This window comes from Lissotriton helveticus, chromosome 12, assembly GCF_964261635.1.
Source record: "Lissotriton helveticus chromosome 12, aLisHel1.1, whole genome shotgun sequence".
Taxonomy (NCBI): domain Eukaryota; kingdom Metazoa; phylum Chordata; class Amphibia; order Caudata; family Salamandridae; genus Lissotriton; species Lissotriton helveticus.
Window position 1 is genome coordinate 313,705,836 of NC_136073.1, and position 19,469 is coordinate 313,725,304.

At 45.0% G+C, this 19,469-nt stretch overlaps 1 protein-coding gene across 5 annotated transcripts in view; it reads left to right on the forward strand.

Annotated features, from left to right (window-relative positions):
- Window positions 1-19,469, forward strand: part of LOC144798733 (uncharacterized) — a 784,842-nt gene that overhangs the window by 563,402 nt on the left and 201,971 nt on the right. For all 5 annotated transcript variants that reach the window (XM_078669743.1, XM_078669744.1, XM_078669747.1 and 2 more), the window contains one exon: window positions 9,444-9,671. In XM_078669743.1, the coding sequence (XP_078525869.1) occupies window positions 9,444-9,671 (228 nt within the window). The remainder of the gene's footprint in view (window positions 1-9,443; window positions 9,672-19,469) is intronic.

Below are 19,469 nucleotides of genomic sequence, written 5' to 3' on the forward strand. Positions count from 1 at the left end.
ACTGTGCACAAAACTGGACTCTGAAATTACTTCAAGGCGCAGGGACAAGCAGCGTGCAGAGAGAACTGAGAAATCCATACACCGCCTGGCAACAGCTACATCCCTGCTATTCAGGCGAAGTCCTGACTAATAACAGCAATCAGCTCACAAGGGGCATAGCCGGAATGACCTGTGCGCTGGAGGCTCTACTCAATGCCCAGAGTGCACAAACTGCTGCCATTGACGTGCCGGACACTGAAGGTAGTACCACTAGGAGCAGCACGGCAAGCCCCCATGTCGTAGAGACAAGGAGGAGCAGCAGGCGACAGGGTGAGGCTACAGGCCAAACGCCTAGTGAACAGGTTGAGCCACAAACACCTGCTAGTGCAAAGCGTGGGCGTAAATGAACAGTTGATGATATGGCCTACTGCCATTGGACATTCTAATCATGGTTCAAAAAGTTTTAGTTGCACATTTGTGCCATTTAAACCTGCCTAGTGATAATATACAACTATGGTGGGTGGATTCAACACTTGCTTACTGTTGCACTTTTGTTCTTTAACATACCTGGAAATATACTAAATTAAACATAAGCTTGTGCTTTCAATATAGGTTTCAGTGTCATCACTCACTCAGAAATAGTTGCGTGTTATTTCCTCACGTCTGTATCTGCCATCACTTGGTGTTGCCACTCCAGCAGGTTGTGTTTCAGGCACAGCAATGTCGTCGTCATGATCCTCATAGTCTGACAAATCCACCTCAATACCCCTCTTTACAGCGAGATTGTGCAACATAGCACAGGCAGCGATGATCTTACAGCAGGTGATGGGGGTATACTGCCTTGCACCTCCGCTCTTGTGCAAGCATCTGAACCTGCTTTCCAGGTGCCAAATGTACTCTCAACAACATTGCGTGTGCTCTTGTGTGCCCGGTTATACCTCCTTTGGCTGGGTGTTGAGGGGTTGAGGTAGGGGGTGAGTATGAAGGAGCGGAGGGCATATGCACTGTCTCCTAAAAGAAAATGGGTATGATTTAATCACATGCATACTTGTACAGCTTACTGCAATAGGTCTTATAGGGGTCGCACAACTGTGTCTTACCTAGGAGGTATCCTTCACCAAATTCACCTGCAGTCAGCCGTGCATAGATGCCACTGTTCTGAAATATATAGGAGTCATAGGTACTCCCAGGGAATTTTGCCACAAGGTCAGTAATGGCGAACATTGCATTGCAGATCATCTGCACATTGATGGTGTGGGTGGACTTCCCATTCCTGTAGATGTATTCTGTGGCAGCAGGGGGACAAATGGGAATGTGCGTGCCATCAATGTAGCCAATGATATTGGGGAAACGTGCCATCTGGTAGAAGTCTGATTCTGTTTGGACCAGTTCACCATGGGTTGCAGGAAATGATATGTAATGCTCCATCCTCTGTAACATTGCGTCAAGGAATTTGTGGAAAAACCTTGACAGGCTGCTCTGGGTCACTCCACCTACCGCAGCAACCACACTCTGGTAGCTCCCAGAGGCAAGCAGGTGTAGGCTGCACAGCACCTGCACATGGGGAGGAATAGCGTGTGCCCTTGGGGTAGTGTGCTCCAACAGTGGGTTGAGGTCCCTGATGAGGTCAGTGATGGTGTCTGGGGCCAACCTGTACCTCTGGAGTATCTCTGCCTCTGTGAGCATGAACAGGGTTATCCTCTGCCTGTAGACCTGCTCCTCTCTCTGCCATTCCATCTCCCCTTCCTCCTGTAGCCTTAGCCGTCTTGCAATCACATAAAATGCTGCCATTGTGCAAGAAGAATTGCATTTTGGGTCCATTTTTATAGGTTGCGATTCGGTAAATTTACCGATTCGGTAATATTTCCGATTCGGTATTTTACCGATTCGGTAACTTTACCGATTCGGTAAATTTACCGATTTGGATGATTTTCTATCTCCTACATGCCGAATGCTAAATACCGGTCGGTAACTGCCGAAAATACCGATTTTCGGCCGTTACCGACCGGTAACGGCCTTCCTACATCTGGCCCTAGATGTCTGTTAAGAGCCATGTTTTTATGTAAATGAGGACTCATTTACTTTGATCATCCTTCAAGAACCTTTTGCTCTTTTAAACTAGACTTGTAGAAATGGCCAGGTTGTTAGCAAGTTTTTTAATATTTCTAAAACAATGTAAGTAATAAAATAAAAGTGTGATATCCCTAAGCAACAGTAATAACCAGACATCCACTGGTACTGATACTGACTCCAGAGTTCACATGCAGCATTTAACATTGGGTCACACTGTTGCCTGCAATTATTTCCAAATGTATTACATCATTGGTTTTTTCCTAAGGTGAGGATTTAGGATTGATCCTGCAGCGCAATTACTAAATATGCACACTGGATGTTCCTAATTAAATGGTGTATGATTAGAATCTTGCTTCGCCTGTCAAAAATCTTTGTTGGTCTGTAGAAACAGCTTATTCTTCAGTCTTACAATATTTCAGAGAATTAAATGTGAAATTAAATCCATAGTGAAGTCTAGCTGCCCATCAAACTTGTATCATTTAATGAAATTGATACAGTCATCATGGCAGGCAAGATTCAGTTTCATATGCGATCAAAATAAAAGTTTTTCATCCACGCATATAAAAGATCACATGAGGATTTTGATACCAACCTTGGAGCCCCATGTAGGGACCTATATATTATTAAGTAGGGCAATATTTTTACTATGTCTTAACAGCAACACTTCCAAATTGACATTTATGTCTTTTCACTCTTTTTTGCTTTTAGGCCCTTTGGTTTCTCTACCCCTGATCACTCCCTAGGTGTGTTCACAAATTCAGTAAAACAGTGGTTATTTCTAGCGGTAACATAGGTTTTTGTATTCTCACCACTCTTGCGGCCCCCATAGCCTTCGGCCCTGGAGGGGGCAGCAGGAGGGTTCTCCGTGGGAAGGGGGGATCACAGGAAGGGTAGGGGTCACTGGATGGGGAGCTGGGGGAGAAAAAAAAATCCTCCTCGTTTAATCATGATTTTAGGCATCCCTGATGCACTTAGTTTATGGGACGGGGGATGAGCCTGGACCAGAGCGCTCGTAGTGAGTTCTTGTCATGGAATGTAAACAGGCTTAGAGTTAAGTATAGGAGGGAAAGGATCTTGCAGTATTTACAGGATGTACCAGCCCAGATGATAATTTTGCAAGAGACTCACATGACGGGTCAAGAGATGAGAGAGAGCTTTAAAGCCAAAACATGGGTGCAAGAAATTGTTTTTATTACCCAACAGATTACTACAAAAGGTGTGGCGATCTTGGTTAAAAAAAAAACCTTATATCACAATAGAGGAGAGTAGAGTAGACAAGTTAGGTAGGTGGGCTATTGCTAGATTAAAGTGTTACCATCAGATGTATACAGTCATTGGTTACTACGGCCCTAACTCAGACCGCCCTGGTCCAATTAGTGGTTTGATGGTGCTCAATAGTAATTGGGACCGCTGAGTCAAGAGCAGAGCGGTAGTAAAGAGCAAGATGCAGGCGCTAATAACAACTATTATGAAGCAGTTGGTGTGGTGTGATATCTGGACAGTGAAAATGGGGGTCGCAAAGAGCTTTACCCTTAATAATAAAAAATATGGTCATCAATCAAGGATTGATCTTTTCTTGATCGATCAAGAATTAAAGGACCAGGTTCAGGGAGTAAGGCATGTAGGAGCACATCAGTCGGACCACTTAGCTGTAACCTTAGTTTTAGAAACTGCAAAATCCGCACCTCAGAGGAGATGGACTATGGATAAAACTATATTACTGGAGGATGGGGTAATTGAGAAATTAGGTTTAGAATCCGAGAAGTTTTTTTAAGACAATTGGGATAGTGCCCCAATCGGGGTTGTCTGGGATGCGTATACACCTTTTTTGAGGGGGAGAATTACTTCCATTCAAGTATTTAAAAGCAAAAAGTATAGAGCTGAGATAGGGGAAATTGAGGGTAACATCCAGCAGAAGGAAACACAGCTATTAATGAGTGGGGCACAGTAGGGTCAGGGAACGGGACAGTTACATACAGCTTTTCAAGCCTCAATTAGACCTGGTGGGTGTAGTAGAGAAGAGAGCAATGGGTAAGTCCTACGAAGGTTTTGGAGTTAATGTTCTCCCTTTAATAGGTCATCAGGTATAAGGAAAATACACAGCCAGCCGACACGTGTTTTGTTGTAGGTATACACAGATTTCCTACAACTCTTCAGGGCTCAATGGCTGTATCACAGGTCTGTAAGGCCCAATTCCGGTGATAATTCCAATCCGGAAGGGTAACCAATTTCAGAGTTCAATACAGAGTAGGACGGTAAAAGAAAAGGGGCACCTGGTAGGGCCGATAAGTGTGTAGTTCAAGGATAATGAAAACACCAGCTTATTCCTAAGATTCAACAGCTGAAATGATCATCTAAGTGTCTCTTGTCAGTTTCACACGGCAAAAGTACAGAGTAAGGTGAGGTCCGGATGAATGGAAACACAGGTGCGTGTCTCCACAATCAAAGTGGCTGAATCGCCCTCGTTGCGCTGGCGTTCGTGACCCGGAACAGCCTAGGTAAAGCTGCTGGTCCGAATGGATTATCCGTCGAGGTATATAATAAACTGGGTGAGTTTATTATACCAGCATTGGCAAAGCTACTTGGAGCAATTTTTGAAAATGGCAACTAACTGCCAGCTTCATGGAAAGAGGCCATAGTGACCCTGATCCCTAAACCAGACAAACCGCCAAATATATGTGACTCCTATAGGCCTAATTTGCTGCTGATTTGCGATGATAAAATCTCCGCTAAAATATTAGCAGGAAGATTAAACAGGCTGGCAGGGGGTCTATTAAATGAAGATCAAAAAGGGGGATCCAAGACCTTACACATCATCTAATTGGAGTGATTTATATAGCTGATGCTTATAGAGTCCCCCTGGCGATTATTACCTTGGACACCATTAAGGCCTTTGACAGGGTGATTTGGCTGTAGCTTCTAAAAATATTAAGGGTGACCAATCTCGGTGAAAACTTTTGCAGGACCGTAGAATCGAGTTATACGAATTTCACAGCTAGGGTCCTGGTGAAGGGGAATCTTTCCAGACCTTTTCAAATTTCCAGCGGGAACCAGATACGGTTGTCCCCTGTCTCCCCTCCTATTTGACCTACATATTGAACCCCTTTGCAATAAAAATGAGGGAAAATGAAGGAACATATCCCTTTAGGTATAGGGGTTGGGACAAAAAGGTGGGGCTATATGCGGACGACCTAGTGATTTATACGTCTGATTTGCTTTCCTCTGTCCCGTTAATATATGATATGACTTCCTGATTAGGGCGCATCTCTGGTTACGAGGTGAATGAACACAAAATGGAAATATTTGCCTGGAATATGAATACTTAGCAAGATCGTATTAAAGCAGAAATGACATACTTTGGCATCAGAATTACACAAAATATAGAAAGAATTCCGGAAGTTAATTTGCGGAAGATCAACAAGGAAGTTTGTAAGTTTTTATCAAGTTGGGCCCATCAGCCATTGACAATTATTGGAAGGGTAAATTTTGTAAAAATGTCGATCCTCCCAAAATTCACCTTCCTGTTTCAGAATATAACGGTTTTCAAGGAAGAGTGGCTCCAAGAGCTTCAGGCTACGATTTCTAGTTTTATTTGGGCCTCTAAAGAAGTACTGATTGCCTGGAAAAAGCTCAGACGAAAGAAAGATAAGGAGGGTCTCTGTTTACCTGATTTGTCTTACTATGCTTGGGGTTTTCTTTAAAAAAATTGAAGGATGCTTCTGAACGATCCAGATGGATCGGACATTGTGAAAATGCTTAGGGTAATGTTATCGGAGGTGAAAGGGGGAGCACAAGGATTCTTGCATAAATTCGGAGATCCGAGATTTAAAATATAAAGTGCGCCTTAAGACTCTACAAGGGTTTGCTGCTACATGTTATAGAATCAGAAAGGAGATGAAGTTCAGTTGTTACAGTGGGCGGGCCCCTATTTGGGATGCTCAAGGTTCCCCTGAGTGGGCCAAGGATAGCCTGGCCACAGTTTTAAAAGCGGCAGAGGTACTGAGATGGGATCATATAGTCGACAACAGGTGAATGATCCAATGGGAGAAATTACAGATCACTAATACCAAGCTATCCAGGTATAAATATCTACAAATAAAAAGTTGGCACCACTGGGCTGGGGTAGACATCGGCTCCTCGAATGAACTAGAGACTTTGATGGATAGCAGTATCAAAAAGAATAAAGGAAGTGGCTAACTGGTATTGGCTTCTGGTGGATTTAGCAGACGGCGACTTCAGACTACCAGGTGACCTGTGTGAAAGAGACTTGCCAGTGGCGGAGCTAGAAGACTTATGGCAAATATCCTGTAACACTCTGTACTTCACGGTTCGCGCTGCACAGTTAAGAAGGAACCACTTTTCTGTCTTCACAGGGCTTATTGGACTCCTCTAAGGCTGTCTAAATTGGGAAAGGAGTCCCGCCAGGATGCTCAAAATGTGATCAAGAAAAAACAGATGATATCCACATGTTTCTGGAGTATCCTGGGATCCATTGTTTTTGGTCAGATGTGAGTAACTGTATGTCTAGGATACTCGGTAAGACGCTTCAGGTCTTTTATTTGGTGCTTCTTGCTCGTAGAGAGATTTGTAGAAACTGGATAAAATCTGTCCCCCGACTATGGTACACTGGACTAATTCTTTGGGTGCAGTGTGAACAGTGGGTTAATGCTCTGGATTCAGATACAGTCCTATGATTAGGCCTTTATTACTTCACTACTCTGGTGGATATCTCAGAATGGCTGTGCTGAAGTGAGTAGACCAAGGAAAGAGAAGTTCTGTGCAAAGTGATTTGCCCTTGGCTCAACAAGACAAAGATCTTTAGTTGGTGCTTTGTCAAGGGGGGGGGGCAGTGTATATTTTCTCTTTGTTTCGCCAAGGCGAATCAGGACATAAGAAACCAAAATTGACATTTTGCTGTGGAAAGATTAGTAGCCCCATTGGCTAACATAGGGTGATCAACTGGCATCTGAGCCTGGTTAACTTCTGAATGTGACTTCCTAACTGGGTACTATGAAGTATCAAATGAATCATGGCATTAAATTCGATTTGATGTCCAAGAAGAGATATATGTCATTTTTAAAGTTTAGCAACTTTTAGAAAGTTGCCACTCTGTGATTCAACTCGTCCAGTCGCTTTGCACAAGCCCTGGGTAACTGATGACTTTCTGCCTGCCTGGGAAGACATGTGAATGACTCCCAGGCTCAGGAACATAGGCAATGGTTGCAGAGCAAGGTGTGATCTCCTTTTCCAGGAAGGCTACTCAGCATGTTAGCCCAAACGGTGAGTTTCAAAGGGGAAGCTGCCTATGAAGGGCCGCCTGTGACAACACTCCCGAGCAGGATTCCTTCTGTTCCTGTAGGGAAACTGGAGACAGGGCCAGAGAGGGAAAACCCAGCCCCAAACCAGATTTACTGTAGACTTGTAGCCCCTAGGTAGCCACACCAATGGGGTGGGCTACCAAGCCCCTGACAATCGAGAGAAGGTTCAGACATCTTGAGAGGGGCAAGAATATTGCAATCTGTGATTTCCAACTGCCACACATTATTGAAACTTTGTCACCGAAGTGGAGGTGACCAATTAACCCATTGACTGCGCTGTCACTTCAGGACCTTTCAGGATTAATATCGGTACCATTGGCACCCTGAACCTCAGTGCACCACAGACTTGGAGAGAGGGCCACGAGAGGAGTGTACTGCTGCTTTTGAAGCTGGACTGCACCTGCTGTTCTTTCGGCTACTGAGTTTAGACTGTGTTTGTGGCTCCTGGCTCGGGGAAAAGTTGATCCCTGGCCCCAGATCAAACAGTGACTCCAAGGGTCAGTCATCTGGCCCTGTTGAACAGCACCCGAGACATCAAAGCTGTGGAAGCCCAAACCGACAAAGCAGTACACATTCCTCAGGCATCACTGCTGGTCGCCACCAGGTACATCAAGAGACAAGTTCGAAATAACCAAAACTTGCACCCATGTCTGCATGACCTGGGAGTAGTCTCAGAGACAGGATTTGTCACCCAAGAGAGACACTAGCCCCCACCAAGGATATTGACAGTGACCGCTGTGTTGCGCGATCAATAGCCCAGCCACCACTGGCCTTTTGCTGTTGCAAAGAAGACATTGTGGGACCCCAAATGCTTGGTCAAAGTCCCCTCAACACACCCGTGGACTGAGGGACAAACTGCTCTTCACCCCCGTCAACCACACAGCACCAAGAGCATCCTTTGAGCATCTTTTGCCTGTATCCTCAGCATCAGGACTACTCCATTGATGACTATAACGGTCATCTTGTAAAGTTTGAAACTTGCCTTAAAAACGCTCTGGTTCCCTGGTGACTGTCCTAAGTATCCTTACTGGAATACTAGACCTCCGCCCTATTAGATTTGGATCCCAAGTCGGCCCAGAGTTGCAAACTAACTGTTTTAAACTTTCAAAAGTTTGCAAAGTTTTTGTTGACCAATGCTTGTTTTCGCTTGCATTTATAAGTACTTATTGCTTCAAAAATCTGTATCTCCTAAACACTCCACTGGATTTTGATGACCAAGGACACTAAAAATTCTTAAAGATATGCTGTATGTGTATAAATTGTTTGTGTGTCTCTTGTGTGACGTTCCTATTTCGTTGTTTAGTGCAGTTAAATGCTTTACACAAAGTTCCTTGGGCAAGCCTTACTGCTCACAGCCACAGCTACCCAGAGTTGAGCTAAAATTACGTAAACGAGGCTGACTGGACCCAAAATTGTATTTGCGAGTGTACTCCATGATAAGGCCCCACATCCATATCATAGTTTACACCCAAATCCTCACAACATCTGTATCTATTTGAGGTTGTTTTGGGGTCTTAGTTAGAGTCTGGTCTTTGTCATGGCCTCAATATGAAATAGGCCTTTTTGGCAGACTTAGCAAACAGCGCACGTTGCCAACGTTGACTTGATTTTGGTTGGACGACCCTAGAGTGGCATTCCCACATTTGTCGGTGTTGTCTAACATAGCTCGAATGCTTGACATGTGTTGGTAGATTTCTCCTCTTTCATCAGCATAGAAGTAGTATCCTGTTTATTTTTGCAATTTTGCATATGACTCTATAACATTTATTGTGAGTCCTGTGATAAGACAAAGAGGCAATCCTAACTTCTCCTGAGCCTTGTGTATATTCATCGTGGTCCTGGTTTCTTTTCTTTATTCTCCTATTTGCGGCTTGTCTCATCCATTGTGGCAGTACTGCTTGGGGATTACAAAATGAAGTGGAAATCTAAACATTTGGTTCATTGTTAAAAATGTTTTTGGTTCGTTGGTTAGTATTTTAAGAACATAACACACTCAGAGTGGAAAGGTAGTAATGGTGACTGACGAGTAGTACTTTGCTGTGCAATGATTTCTTTCCAATCTCTTTCTTTCAGAACAATGGCCCAGAAAAGTTCGAACGAATATGTATTAACCAAGATGACTTACCATGTGCTGAGCCTCACACACACCTCAGTGTCTCCAAAGAACAGCTTAACATTTTGGTCAAATGCAAGAAAGGGCAAGGTTATTTGGAGAATGAAGGAGAAAATGCATACCCTGAGTGGGAAGAGAGTGAGGCCACATCCTCCATCTCTACAGTCAGCACACCAAAAAAACACCAGGTATGTAAATAACAAGGTTATTTGCTTTTCAGCATTTTTCTTTCACTGTTTCTTAGAACATTTGTAGCAGCCTGGCTGCACCTATTTTATCATTTGATGTGGTGATGCAGAGAAACCAAGGGTGGGCCTGCCTGTCTGCCATTTGTTGAGTAAACACATATTTTTAAATCTATTACTGAATCTTTACAGAGAAGGCATCTACTACATTTTGTAAACTCAGTGCCGTGTTCACGACATTGTCTCTAATGATGGGCAGTGCAATACAGCATAGGAATCTGTAAAGTAATGTAACAGTAACACGTTATTTGCCGCACTTTGAAATTGCAAAACCTGTAGTGTAGAGTTCGAAATAAAAAACAGCTGCTTCTGAATGGGGATAAGAGAGCACTGATTGTTCATTGCAATGGCACTGGGAGGTATTAGCGTTATCACTGACTGTTATTATGTTGACCTCTGCTCCGTGCACCTGATTATTTAATGTCAGCATACAGAACACTCTCAGAGGTGCCTAGTAATACCGTTGTTCAAAGAATGTTTGTATTTGTGAATTAAGGTTACACATTTGGCAATCTTACATCACAAAGACTGCTAGCACAAGAATCTCTTTCCTAGGAAAATTGCAAATTCGTTATTTTTCCTGCATTCATTACTTCTTTACACGCCCCTGCCTTCACTTTTTACATGCAAGGAGACTACGAAATATATGTTCTATGTGTTGTGGAGTCTTGATGCAAATGCAGTGCTTATCAAAGTCATATTCTTTATTGCTTCGTTAATAGGAACAATCATAATACTAGAATAAAAAGAAAGCAGGAGGTCTCATAGACATTGTAATATATAACTAATGCTAAAAACATTTAATAAAAGTCCATGAAAGAGTGATTGGCAATTGTCCCAATTGAGAAGTTCAGTTATTAATAAAACAAATTTGCCCCTTCTCCAGTCAGCAGCATTAGCTCCTCACCCCTTCGGTCTTCAAAGAAGGTCTTACCTATGTTGTTTTGTTTGAGCACTGCTATTGTTTTGGAAGAACCTTTCATAGCTGCTGCAGATGCTGCATCCATTTTGTGGTTGCACTTCTTTTTTGGCATGTGATGGATGGATTGTTCCACAGATGCTCCCTACACAAAGTATGACACACTTGGTATCATATCGTGATGACACTCAACAAAGAAAGTGAGCTGGCCCAGCACATACTAGTAAGGTTTGGGGGGAGGGTGGGGCTCTTACACAACTTCAGGAAATATTTAATCCAATGGGGCTAAAGGGTGTATTTCACAGCTCATTTTGCAAAGTGTGCGGACACAAACCTACAGGCTTTCTCTAAAGTTCTACGTGGACACTCATAAAATATTCTCAAACATCTAGGACTGCCTACTGAAGGTGAAATTTGCCTGGGTCGTAGTGATGTCTTTCCTTTGCATAAAAGTTCTGATGGATACATCTGCCAGTTGGATTCCTCACCTTGTGAATATCCCCTGCACCAGCAGCATTCGGAAATTTTTCGTAGCTCGCCACGCCAACGAGGATGACGTCACAATAGCATGGCTCCGCTCGCGGCTCCACTGACGTCACCGGAGTCATAAAAGAGCCCCGTCGGCGTGATGACATCAGTTCCCATTTTTCTGCGCCGTCGACGCTAACGGTTTTCTGGGACTCTCCGTGTGTTGTTCTTGTTACATTGTGTTTCGGCTTGCTTACCTTGTTTCCTTTTTTGAGGATGTCTTCAAGGAGGTCGGGTTTCAAGCCCTGTAGAGAATGTGGGGGACATATGTCCATCACGGACCCCTGCAAGGACTGTGTCTGGTGCCTGTCGTCGGACCATGATGTCGAGGGTTGCTCTTGTTGTCACAAGATGAACCCTAAAGCCTTAAAAGCAAGAGAAGCTAAACTCTTCATGTCGAAGATGAGAAAGGAGAGGTCGAAGAAGATCAAGATCAAGGTCCAGGACGAGGTTGAAGTCGAGATCGAATTCGACGTAGGGACATACTTCGAAGTCGAAGAAGCACAAGAAGAAAAGGCACGGCTCTCGACGCCGTTCAGGCAAGGACGCGGCTCCGAAGACATCGTGAGGAATTGTTTCTCCATCCCCTTCAGGCTCGAATCAGGGTACTCCTGCCCGTTCGGCTTTGCCTGAAGCTTCGCCAGCACACTCTCCGACGGCGGCTCAGTCTCCGGCTCTGGTGGAAGAGGTTCCAGTACCTGATGAGTCTTCGACTCCATTGGCTCCACTGTCAGCGCCGGTTGGCTCGAGTCCAGTAATGCCTCAGCCTGAGTCTGTACCGGGGACTTACCCACCTTTCCCTAGCCTGGGTCAAGATCCATCACATTACTTAAATGCAATATATGGAGTATTTGCTAGAGCTATTTACCCCTCTAGAGCGCCTCTAGAGCGCCTTCGTGTCCCATGGGTCCTATGGCTGTTACCTTGGTAGTTCCTCAGGCTTATGCTCAGGCTCCCTTTATGCCGTTTCTTCCAGCAGCTCCGTCCTGGCATTTCCCAGCGCCGAGGACATGGACCCCGTATCCTTCATCTCCGGCACTGTCAGCTCGTCCTTGCACGTCTCAGGCTGTGCCTCCGGATCCGTGTTCGAAACCGGCTCCGGATCCGCCGGAGTTGTGTCTGGCGTCGCCGACGCCAGTTCCGAGGATGAGGTCGAGGCGAGAGGTTCAGAGAGTTTGGAAGAGCAACGTTATCGTGTAGAGAAAGAAATGGAGTAAGGTGAGCTGGAGGAGTCAGAAGACTTATTTGAGGGGTTGAAGGAGGCAAGTGGCCTAGAGTGGGAGCTTTTTCCTCCTTCAGATGTTCCTTCTAAGGATGTAGCTCCTTACCACACAGTTATCAGGAAGGCGGCGGAGCTTTTAGATCTATAGCTTCCAAGTCTAATATGTTGACTGAGGTTCTACATTCTCCCTCCACTGTGATAGAGCCAGTATTGCCTTGTAATGATGCTATCACTGAGCCAGTTATGGAAGTTTGGCTTAAGCCCTTTTCAGCTCCAGCAGTATCAAAATCTGTCGCACAGGAGGTACAGGTCGGATAAAGGAGACCCGGACTTCCTTACATCTCATCCATCTCCTGAAAGCCTGGTGATTCAAGCTGCTTGTTCTAAGAAGCCATCTGGGGCTTTTCCTCAAGTCCCTGGGGACAGAGATTCTAAGAGGCTTGATCAATTGGCTAAAAAGGTCTTTTCTTTAGCAAGTATGGCCTTGAAGTCCACAATTGCCACATGTATTTTGGGACGTTATATACATGCTCTCATGGACTCTGCAAAACAGCTTGCTCCTAAATTGTCTGAAGAAGACAGACAGAATTTTAACGAAGTCTCGGTGGACACTCAGGCAGCTGCACGCCAGGTTATACAGAGTGGTCTGGACACTGCGGACTCTGTTGCTAGGATTATGGGATCTTCGGTTGCCAAGAGGAGAGGTTCTTGGCTCAAGTCATCGGAGTTCTCTCCGGATGTGCAGACGACTCTTCTTGACCTCCCTTTCAATGGTTCTGGGCTGTTTGGTAAAAAAGCAGATGCAGCCTTAGAGAGGTTCAAAGACTGCAAAGCCACTGCTAAGTCTCTGGGCCTGCAGGCGAAGCCTAGAGGTTCCAGTTATAGAAGAATGAGAGGTTTTGGAAGGTCGTCTTTTCGGACCTACAGGCAGCCTCAGCAGCAGTAGAAGCAGCAGCAAAATACTCTGTATAAATCATACAGAGGCAAGAACAGAGGACGTCCTCGAGGTCATCAGCCCTCCTCCTCCTCCTCCTCTAACTCCCCCCCCTCTTGCCACAGCAAAGCAGCCCTAGATCCACCATTCTGGATCATGTGGGTCCTGTGGGGGGTCGGCTTACCCATTTTCTGCAAGATTGGGAATCAGTCACTATGGACTTTTGGGTTCAAAATCTTGTGGAAAATGGGTACGGTCTTCCCTTTTGGGAATTCCCCCCAAATTACCCTCCTTGTCGAGGAGCATGCTCGGAGGGCCATCTTCTTGTTCTGCAGCAGGAGGTCCTAACATTACTAAAAAAAAGGTGCAATAGAGGTGGTTCCAGAGCTGGAAAGTGGTCAGGGATGCTACTCCCTGTATTTCCTGATACCCATGAAGGATGGCAGGTTACGTCCAATCCTGGATCTCAGGATCTTGAACATTTTTTTAAAGCAGGAGAAGTTTAAGATGCTCACCCTTGCCCAGGTTCTTCAAGCGCTGCAACAGGAGGACTGGAAGGAGCCCATCGACTTGCAGGATGCGTATTTTCATATCCCAATCCTGAAGTCGCGCAGGAAGTATCTCCGTTTTACGGTAGGGTCGCAACACTATTAGTTTGCAGTTCTCCCGTTTGGACTTATTACTGCACATTGAGTCTTCACCAAGGTGATGGCAGTGATGGCAGCCCATATCAGGAGATTGGGGATTCCAGTTTTCCCCTATTTGGACGACTGGCTGCTCAAAGCGGAGTCACCAGAGAAGGTGATTCATCATCTGCAGGTGACAACCCAGCAGTTTTACAAATTGGGTTTTTCGATAAACGTGCCCAAATCTCACCTGGTGCCCTCTCAGCACAACCTGTTCATAGGGGCGGTACTGGACACTACTGTGTGTCGAGCGTTCCCACCTCCACAAAGGATTCTCGACATTCAGGAAATTATCCCTTTATACTACAATGGAGCGAACGTTCCAGTTCTGAAGGTCCTTCGCCTGCTCTGTCTGTTTGCTTCCTGCATTCTGCTGGTCAACCATGCACGCTGGCATATGAAGGCACTCCAGTGGTGCCTCCGCAGGCAGTGGTTTCAACACAATGGGGATCTCAGGTAGTCAATCAAGATCTCCAGAGACACTGCAGTGGGCGGATCTGTCTTGGTGGGACGTGGAGGGGAATCTGTCTCAAGGAAAGCCCTTCCATCTTCCTCCATCGGTGGCCACAGTGATAACGGATGCATCCACTCTAGGGTGGGGTGATCATCTGGGGGACCTGGAGATCAAGGGTCTTTGGTCTACAGAGGAAAGGTTGCTTCACCTCAACTTTCTAGAGTTGCGGGTGATACATTTGGCACTCAAGGCCTTCCTCCCTTTCCTTTGTTTGTCAGTCGGTTCAAGTCCTGACGGACAACACTACCGCAATGTGGTATGTCAACAAGCAGGGAGGAGTGGGGTTGCATTGCCTCTGCAGAGAGGTTCTGCGTCTCTGGTCCTGGGTTCAGGACCACCAGATTTGTCTGATGGCAAATCATCTGGCCGGAGTTCTAAACGTGCGTGCAGACAGTCTCAGTCGGCAGTTCTCTGCTGACATCGAGTTGAGGCTTCATCCGGAGGTGATTCACCACGTCTTTCAGACGTGGGGAACCCCTCGGGTGGACCTGTTTGCCACTCACGAGAATGCTCACTGCCCGTCATTCTGCAGTCTCCAGTATCCGATGCAGGGAGCTTTGGGGGACGCATTTCCTTTACTCGTTTCCTCCCTTACCCTTGATTCCTCTGGTTCTGAGGAACATTCGCAAAGACCTGGCCCAAGTCATATTGATCGCCCCGGATTGGCCAAGAAGGGTGTGGTACACAGATCTACTTCACCTCTCGTTGCACCCTCTGCTCCGTCTCCCTCTCAGGGCAGACCTCCTTTTGCAGTCACAGGGACAGGTTCTACACCCCCACCTCCAGAGCTTACACCTTCCTGCCTGGAGATTGAACAGGGCAAACTGAATTCTTTCTCTCTCCCGTCCGTTATTTTATCGGCCAGGTAACACTCCACCAAGTCTATCTATTCCTATAGGTGGTCCAAATTTTTCAATTGGTGTGGGGAGAAGTCTATTGACCCTTTGAGAGCTCGCTTATCCAACAAACTTTAGTTTGCTCTCTCTCTAGCCCAGCAGGGCTTTGCTGTGGCTAGTGTGAAAGGCTATTTATTGGCTTTGTCTGCGTTCATTTGCTTGCCGGATCAGCCGTCTTTGTTCAAGTTGCCCATTGTGTTAAGGTTCATTAAGGGCCTCACTAACAAGTTTCCGCACACTCCCTTTTTTGTGCCTCAATGGGACTTAAATCTTGTCTTAACCTACTTGATGGGTTCTCCCTTTTAGCGCTTGCACAAGTGTCCCTTGAGATTATTGTCTTTTAAAACAGTAGTTCTTGTTGCCATTACTTCGGCAAGGAGGGTAAGTGAGCTTCAAGCTCTGAGTTCGAAACCCCCATTCTTAACCATTCATGCTGATACAATGATACTCAGGACCAGGGCTGCTCTTCTGCCTAAAGTGGTAACTCCCTTCCATCTGGGGCAGTCCATTACCCTTCATACCTTCTATCCTTCCCCTCACCCTTCCAAGGAGGAGGAGCGGCTTCACCGCTTGGACCCTAAAAGGGCGGTGAGTTTTTACCTCAATAGGACTAAAGACTTTTGTGTGGATGACCAGCTCTTCGTGGGCTTCATTGACTACAGGAAAGGCAGAACGTTGCACAAGCGCACCCTTTCCAGATGGATTATCTTGTGCATAAAGATCTGTTACTCTTTGGCCAGTAAGGATCCTCCAGAGGGTATAAGAGCTCACTCTACCAGAGTAAAGTCTTCGAACTCTGACTTATCTAGGGGTGTTCCTGTGGAGGACATTTGTAGAGCGGCAACTTGGGCCCCCCTCCACACTTTTGCAAAGCATTACTGCTTAGATTCCAAGGTGAGGAGGGACAGACACTTTGCATGTTCCGTCCTACAGGACTTTTTGGTATAGAAGGGTGGATACCCTCCTCCGGGAGTGGGGACTGCTGTGGAACTCTATTTACAAGGTGAGGAATCCACTGGCAGATGTATCCATCAGAAGAACAAGTTACTTACCTTCGGTAACGCTTTTTCTGGTGGATACAGTATCTGCCTGTGGATTCCTCACTGACCCACCCGCCTCCCCGTTGTTCACCCTTGCATACCTGCAATGGTGATAAGTTTTATCTGTTACTTTCAAAGGAAGTGTGTTATTCTTTTTGCTTTACTGCAATGATTTCACACTGTGTGTGTTGGTTTTAATACTGTGTACTGTACATACTATATATATTTGTGTCGGTCCATCAGTGTGCCTCGAAGGCACGGGAAAAAAGAGCAGAACTGACGTCATTACGCCGAAGAGGTTCTTTTATGGCACAGGTGACGTTAGCGGAGCTGCGAACGGAGCCATGCTATTGTGATGTCGTCCTCGTCGGAGTGGAGAGCTACGAATTTTTTTTTAATGCTGCTGGAGCAGCGGATATTCACAAGGTGAGGAATCCACAGGCAGATACTGTATCCACCAGAAAAAGCATTACCGAAGGTAAGTAACTTGTTCTTTAAAAACATGTAACTATATTGAGTATTTTTCAATTCAATGTGACTAGAAACGCACAAGGCTTTACAAGAACTTCTGAAGAGGCATCGGTGATATTTTGCAATCTTTGATGGCATGTAGTGGCATACACAATGGTCTAGAATGCAGCCCACAGCAATTGCCAATTTCATTCAAACACTTCGTCCATCGTTCCTTTAATTTTCTCACTGAGGAGTAAAGTAAATTAATAAATATGTAACCAGTCTAGTTTTTGTCAGCATACCAGGACACACAAATAATGCTTGCTGCAATGGAGTCATGGTAGACAGACCTGATAAAGGTTTAATTGAGATATGTAAGGCATCTTTTGATGCAGTGTGTTAAACTCAATCTAAAATAGAATGTATCTTAGCATGTGTATAATATCGCGATTAGTTAGAAAGTAATTCAGTTGAATCTCACATGTCTAAAAGAACTTAAAGGGGACCCTGGGCCTTCCAAACAGTCCATTCTCTGTGATCACTAGAAAGGAAACTGGTGCCTTCAGTATCTGTGTCCTCATTATTTTACATCTAGGAGGAGATTACATTAGGAAAGGAAATGCAGCATGTAAACAATAGCAAGAAAATAGCTGCACATCACTGCATTACTGGTTTGGAGACCAGACACAGGACAGATGTGTTTAGATGTCCTGTGTATGAAGTGTGGGAAACTGGTGCTCGGTTTATGGGATTGCTACGCCTGTGTGCGTGAAATATGGCTCCAACTAACAAAAAAAGTGAAATTTGGTATTTAGGATGTAAAGTAAATAGAGGACAGCGATTTCATTTTCATAATATATGGAAAGTCAGAAGGAAGAAACATAATTATACTTAAAAGAGAAAATGTGACGAGAAGATGTGGCCTAATAACTAAAACATAAAAATTAAAAATTAAAACAGGATAAAGGGCTTGCTCACAAAGAGGGTTCTTTGAGTGAGTGTATCTTAGCAATGCCTCACTCCTAAATTTGCTGGAGTAAGTCACAGGTACTCATCAAAATAAAGCTTTGTGCATCGATGCCAGGGTTTGTAGCCATGGGTACATGTTTGAAGGTACACACCTCGGCTCAGATTTATTAGAAACCAGCGTGTCCTTGCATGACGCAACTCAGTACAAACCTTAACTGGGATTTACAAAGTCATGTAAATGCAATTGTGCTGCCCTATGTGACTTTGTAAATAAATGTAACAAAGCTGCTTGCGTTAAGTTGCATTACATTTGGTTGTGGTAAGCGGTCCATGGGCGGAGCATGGGCATTCGCCTGCATCCACCCATTACATTTGACGCAGTGTCAGATTTACTAATGGCAGTACACATGTGATTGCGCCAAAATGTGTGTCTATAGAGGTGTAACATGTAGAAATATGTTTATTTCTCCTCGTTACTTCCTCTTTCTGTGCATTGTGCATTCTCCATCACACATGGAAGGAGGAAATTGCCTTTTAGAAGTGTTTTTGTGCTGAACGATGTCCCTTCTTGTACTTTGATTAATTCAAGCAAGGTATAACTGTCTTGCACAAGCGTATAATGACAGTTTAAATGAGTTCCTTGTGAACATTTTTCTTTCGCTTAGCATTAATACCCAGTTCACAAGGACATATGGGTCGCTCTTGTTGTTGTAAGAATTGACAGGCACCCTTGCAGCATGGCGCCGGGGTGCCTGCAAAGGCGCTAGGCAGCCTCAAGTGTGCAAGCGCAGGTAGAGAGCTGAAGATCACCATATCTTAGTAAATATAGCGCTGTTTAGCTCTCTACTGTTTACACAATGCACCTCAGCAACTATGCTTACTGCCCTGAGTTTTGGGAATGTTTAATAAATATGCCCCCTGTTAGAAATTAGGGTCTCCAGTTGGCAGAGGTAGGTACATTTGTCCAAATAGGGACCCCTGCTTCTAGTCAGGGTAAGGAGGATACACACTTTAGAGAACCCCTGCTCACCCCTGCTCACCCCCTTTCAAGAAAAATAGAGTATCTTTTCTCTTTTTAAAAATGATTATTAACATCAAAAGAGAATGCATCACATGACAGTTATTTTGACGTACCAGGAGCAAAAAAAAAGGGAAAACATTTGATAATATTTACTTTCACATTACTGGGTAGACTTCGTCTCTGACCGTTGACCTGAGAAGGATTACAGGGCAAAAGTCCATTATACATAGTATTAATAATTATTAACAATGTCAGGGGATTGTGCAACACATTTATCCTCCCGTATTTTGACCTTAGCATTGGGACCCATAATGTCGTATTGACAACTTGTGCTGTTGAGGCCGTTCATGGGCTGCCTCTGTATGTATTCCATCTGCCCCACATCCGCTCCCATTTCCTAGGGCATACCTTGCTCTCGTACACCTATCTCTCTGCCACCATGCACCAATCCAGGTCTCCCTTTCAGTCGTTCAGGGAGGGAGTGGCCATCACTCCCCACTTTTGCACGATATTGTGCTTGGCAATCATCACACCCAATGCTACTCACATTTGATCTGCA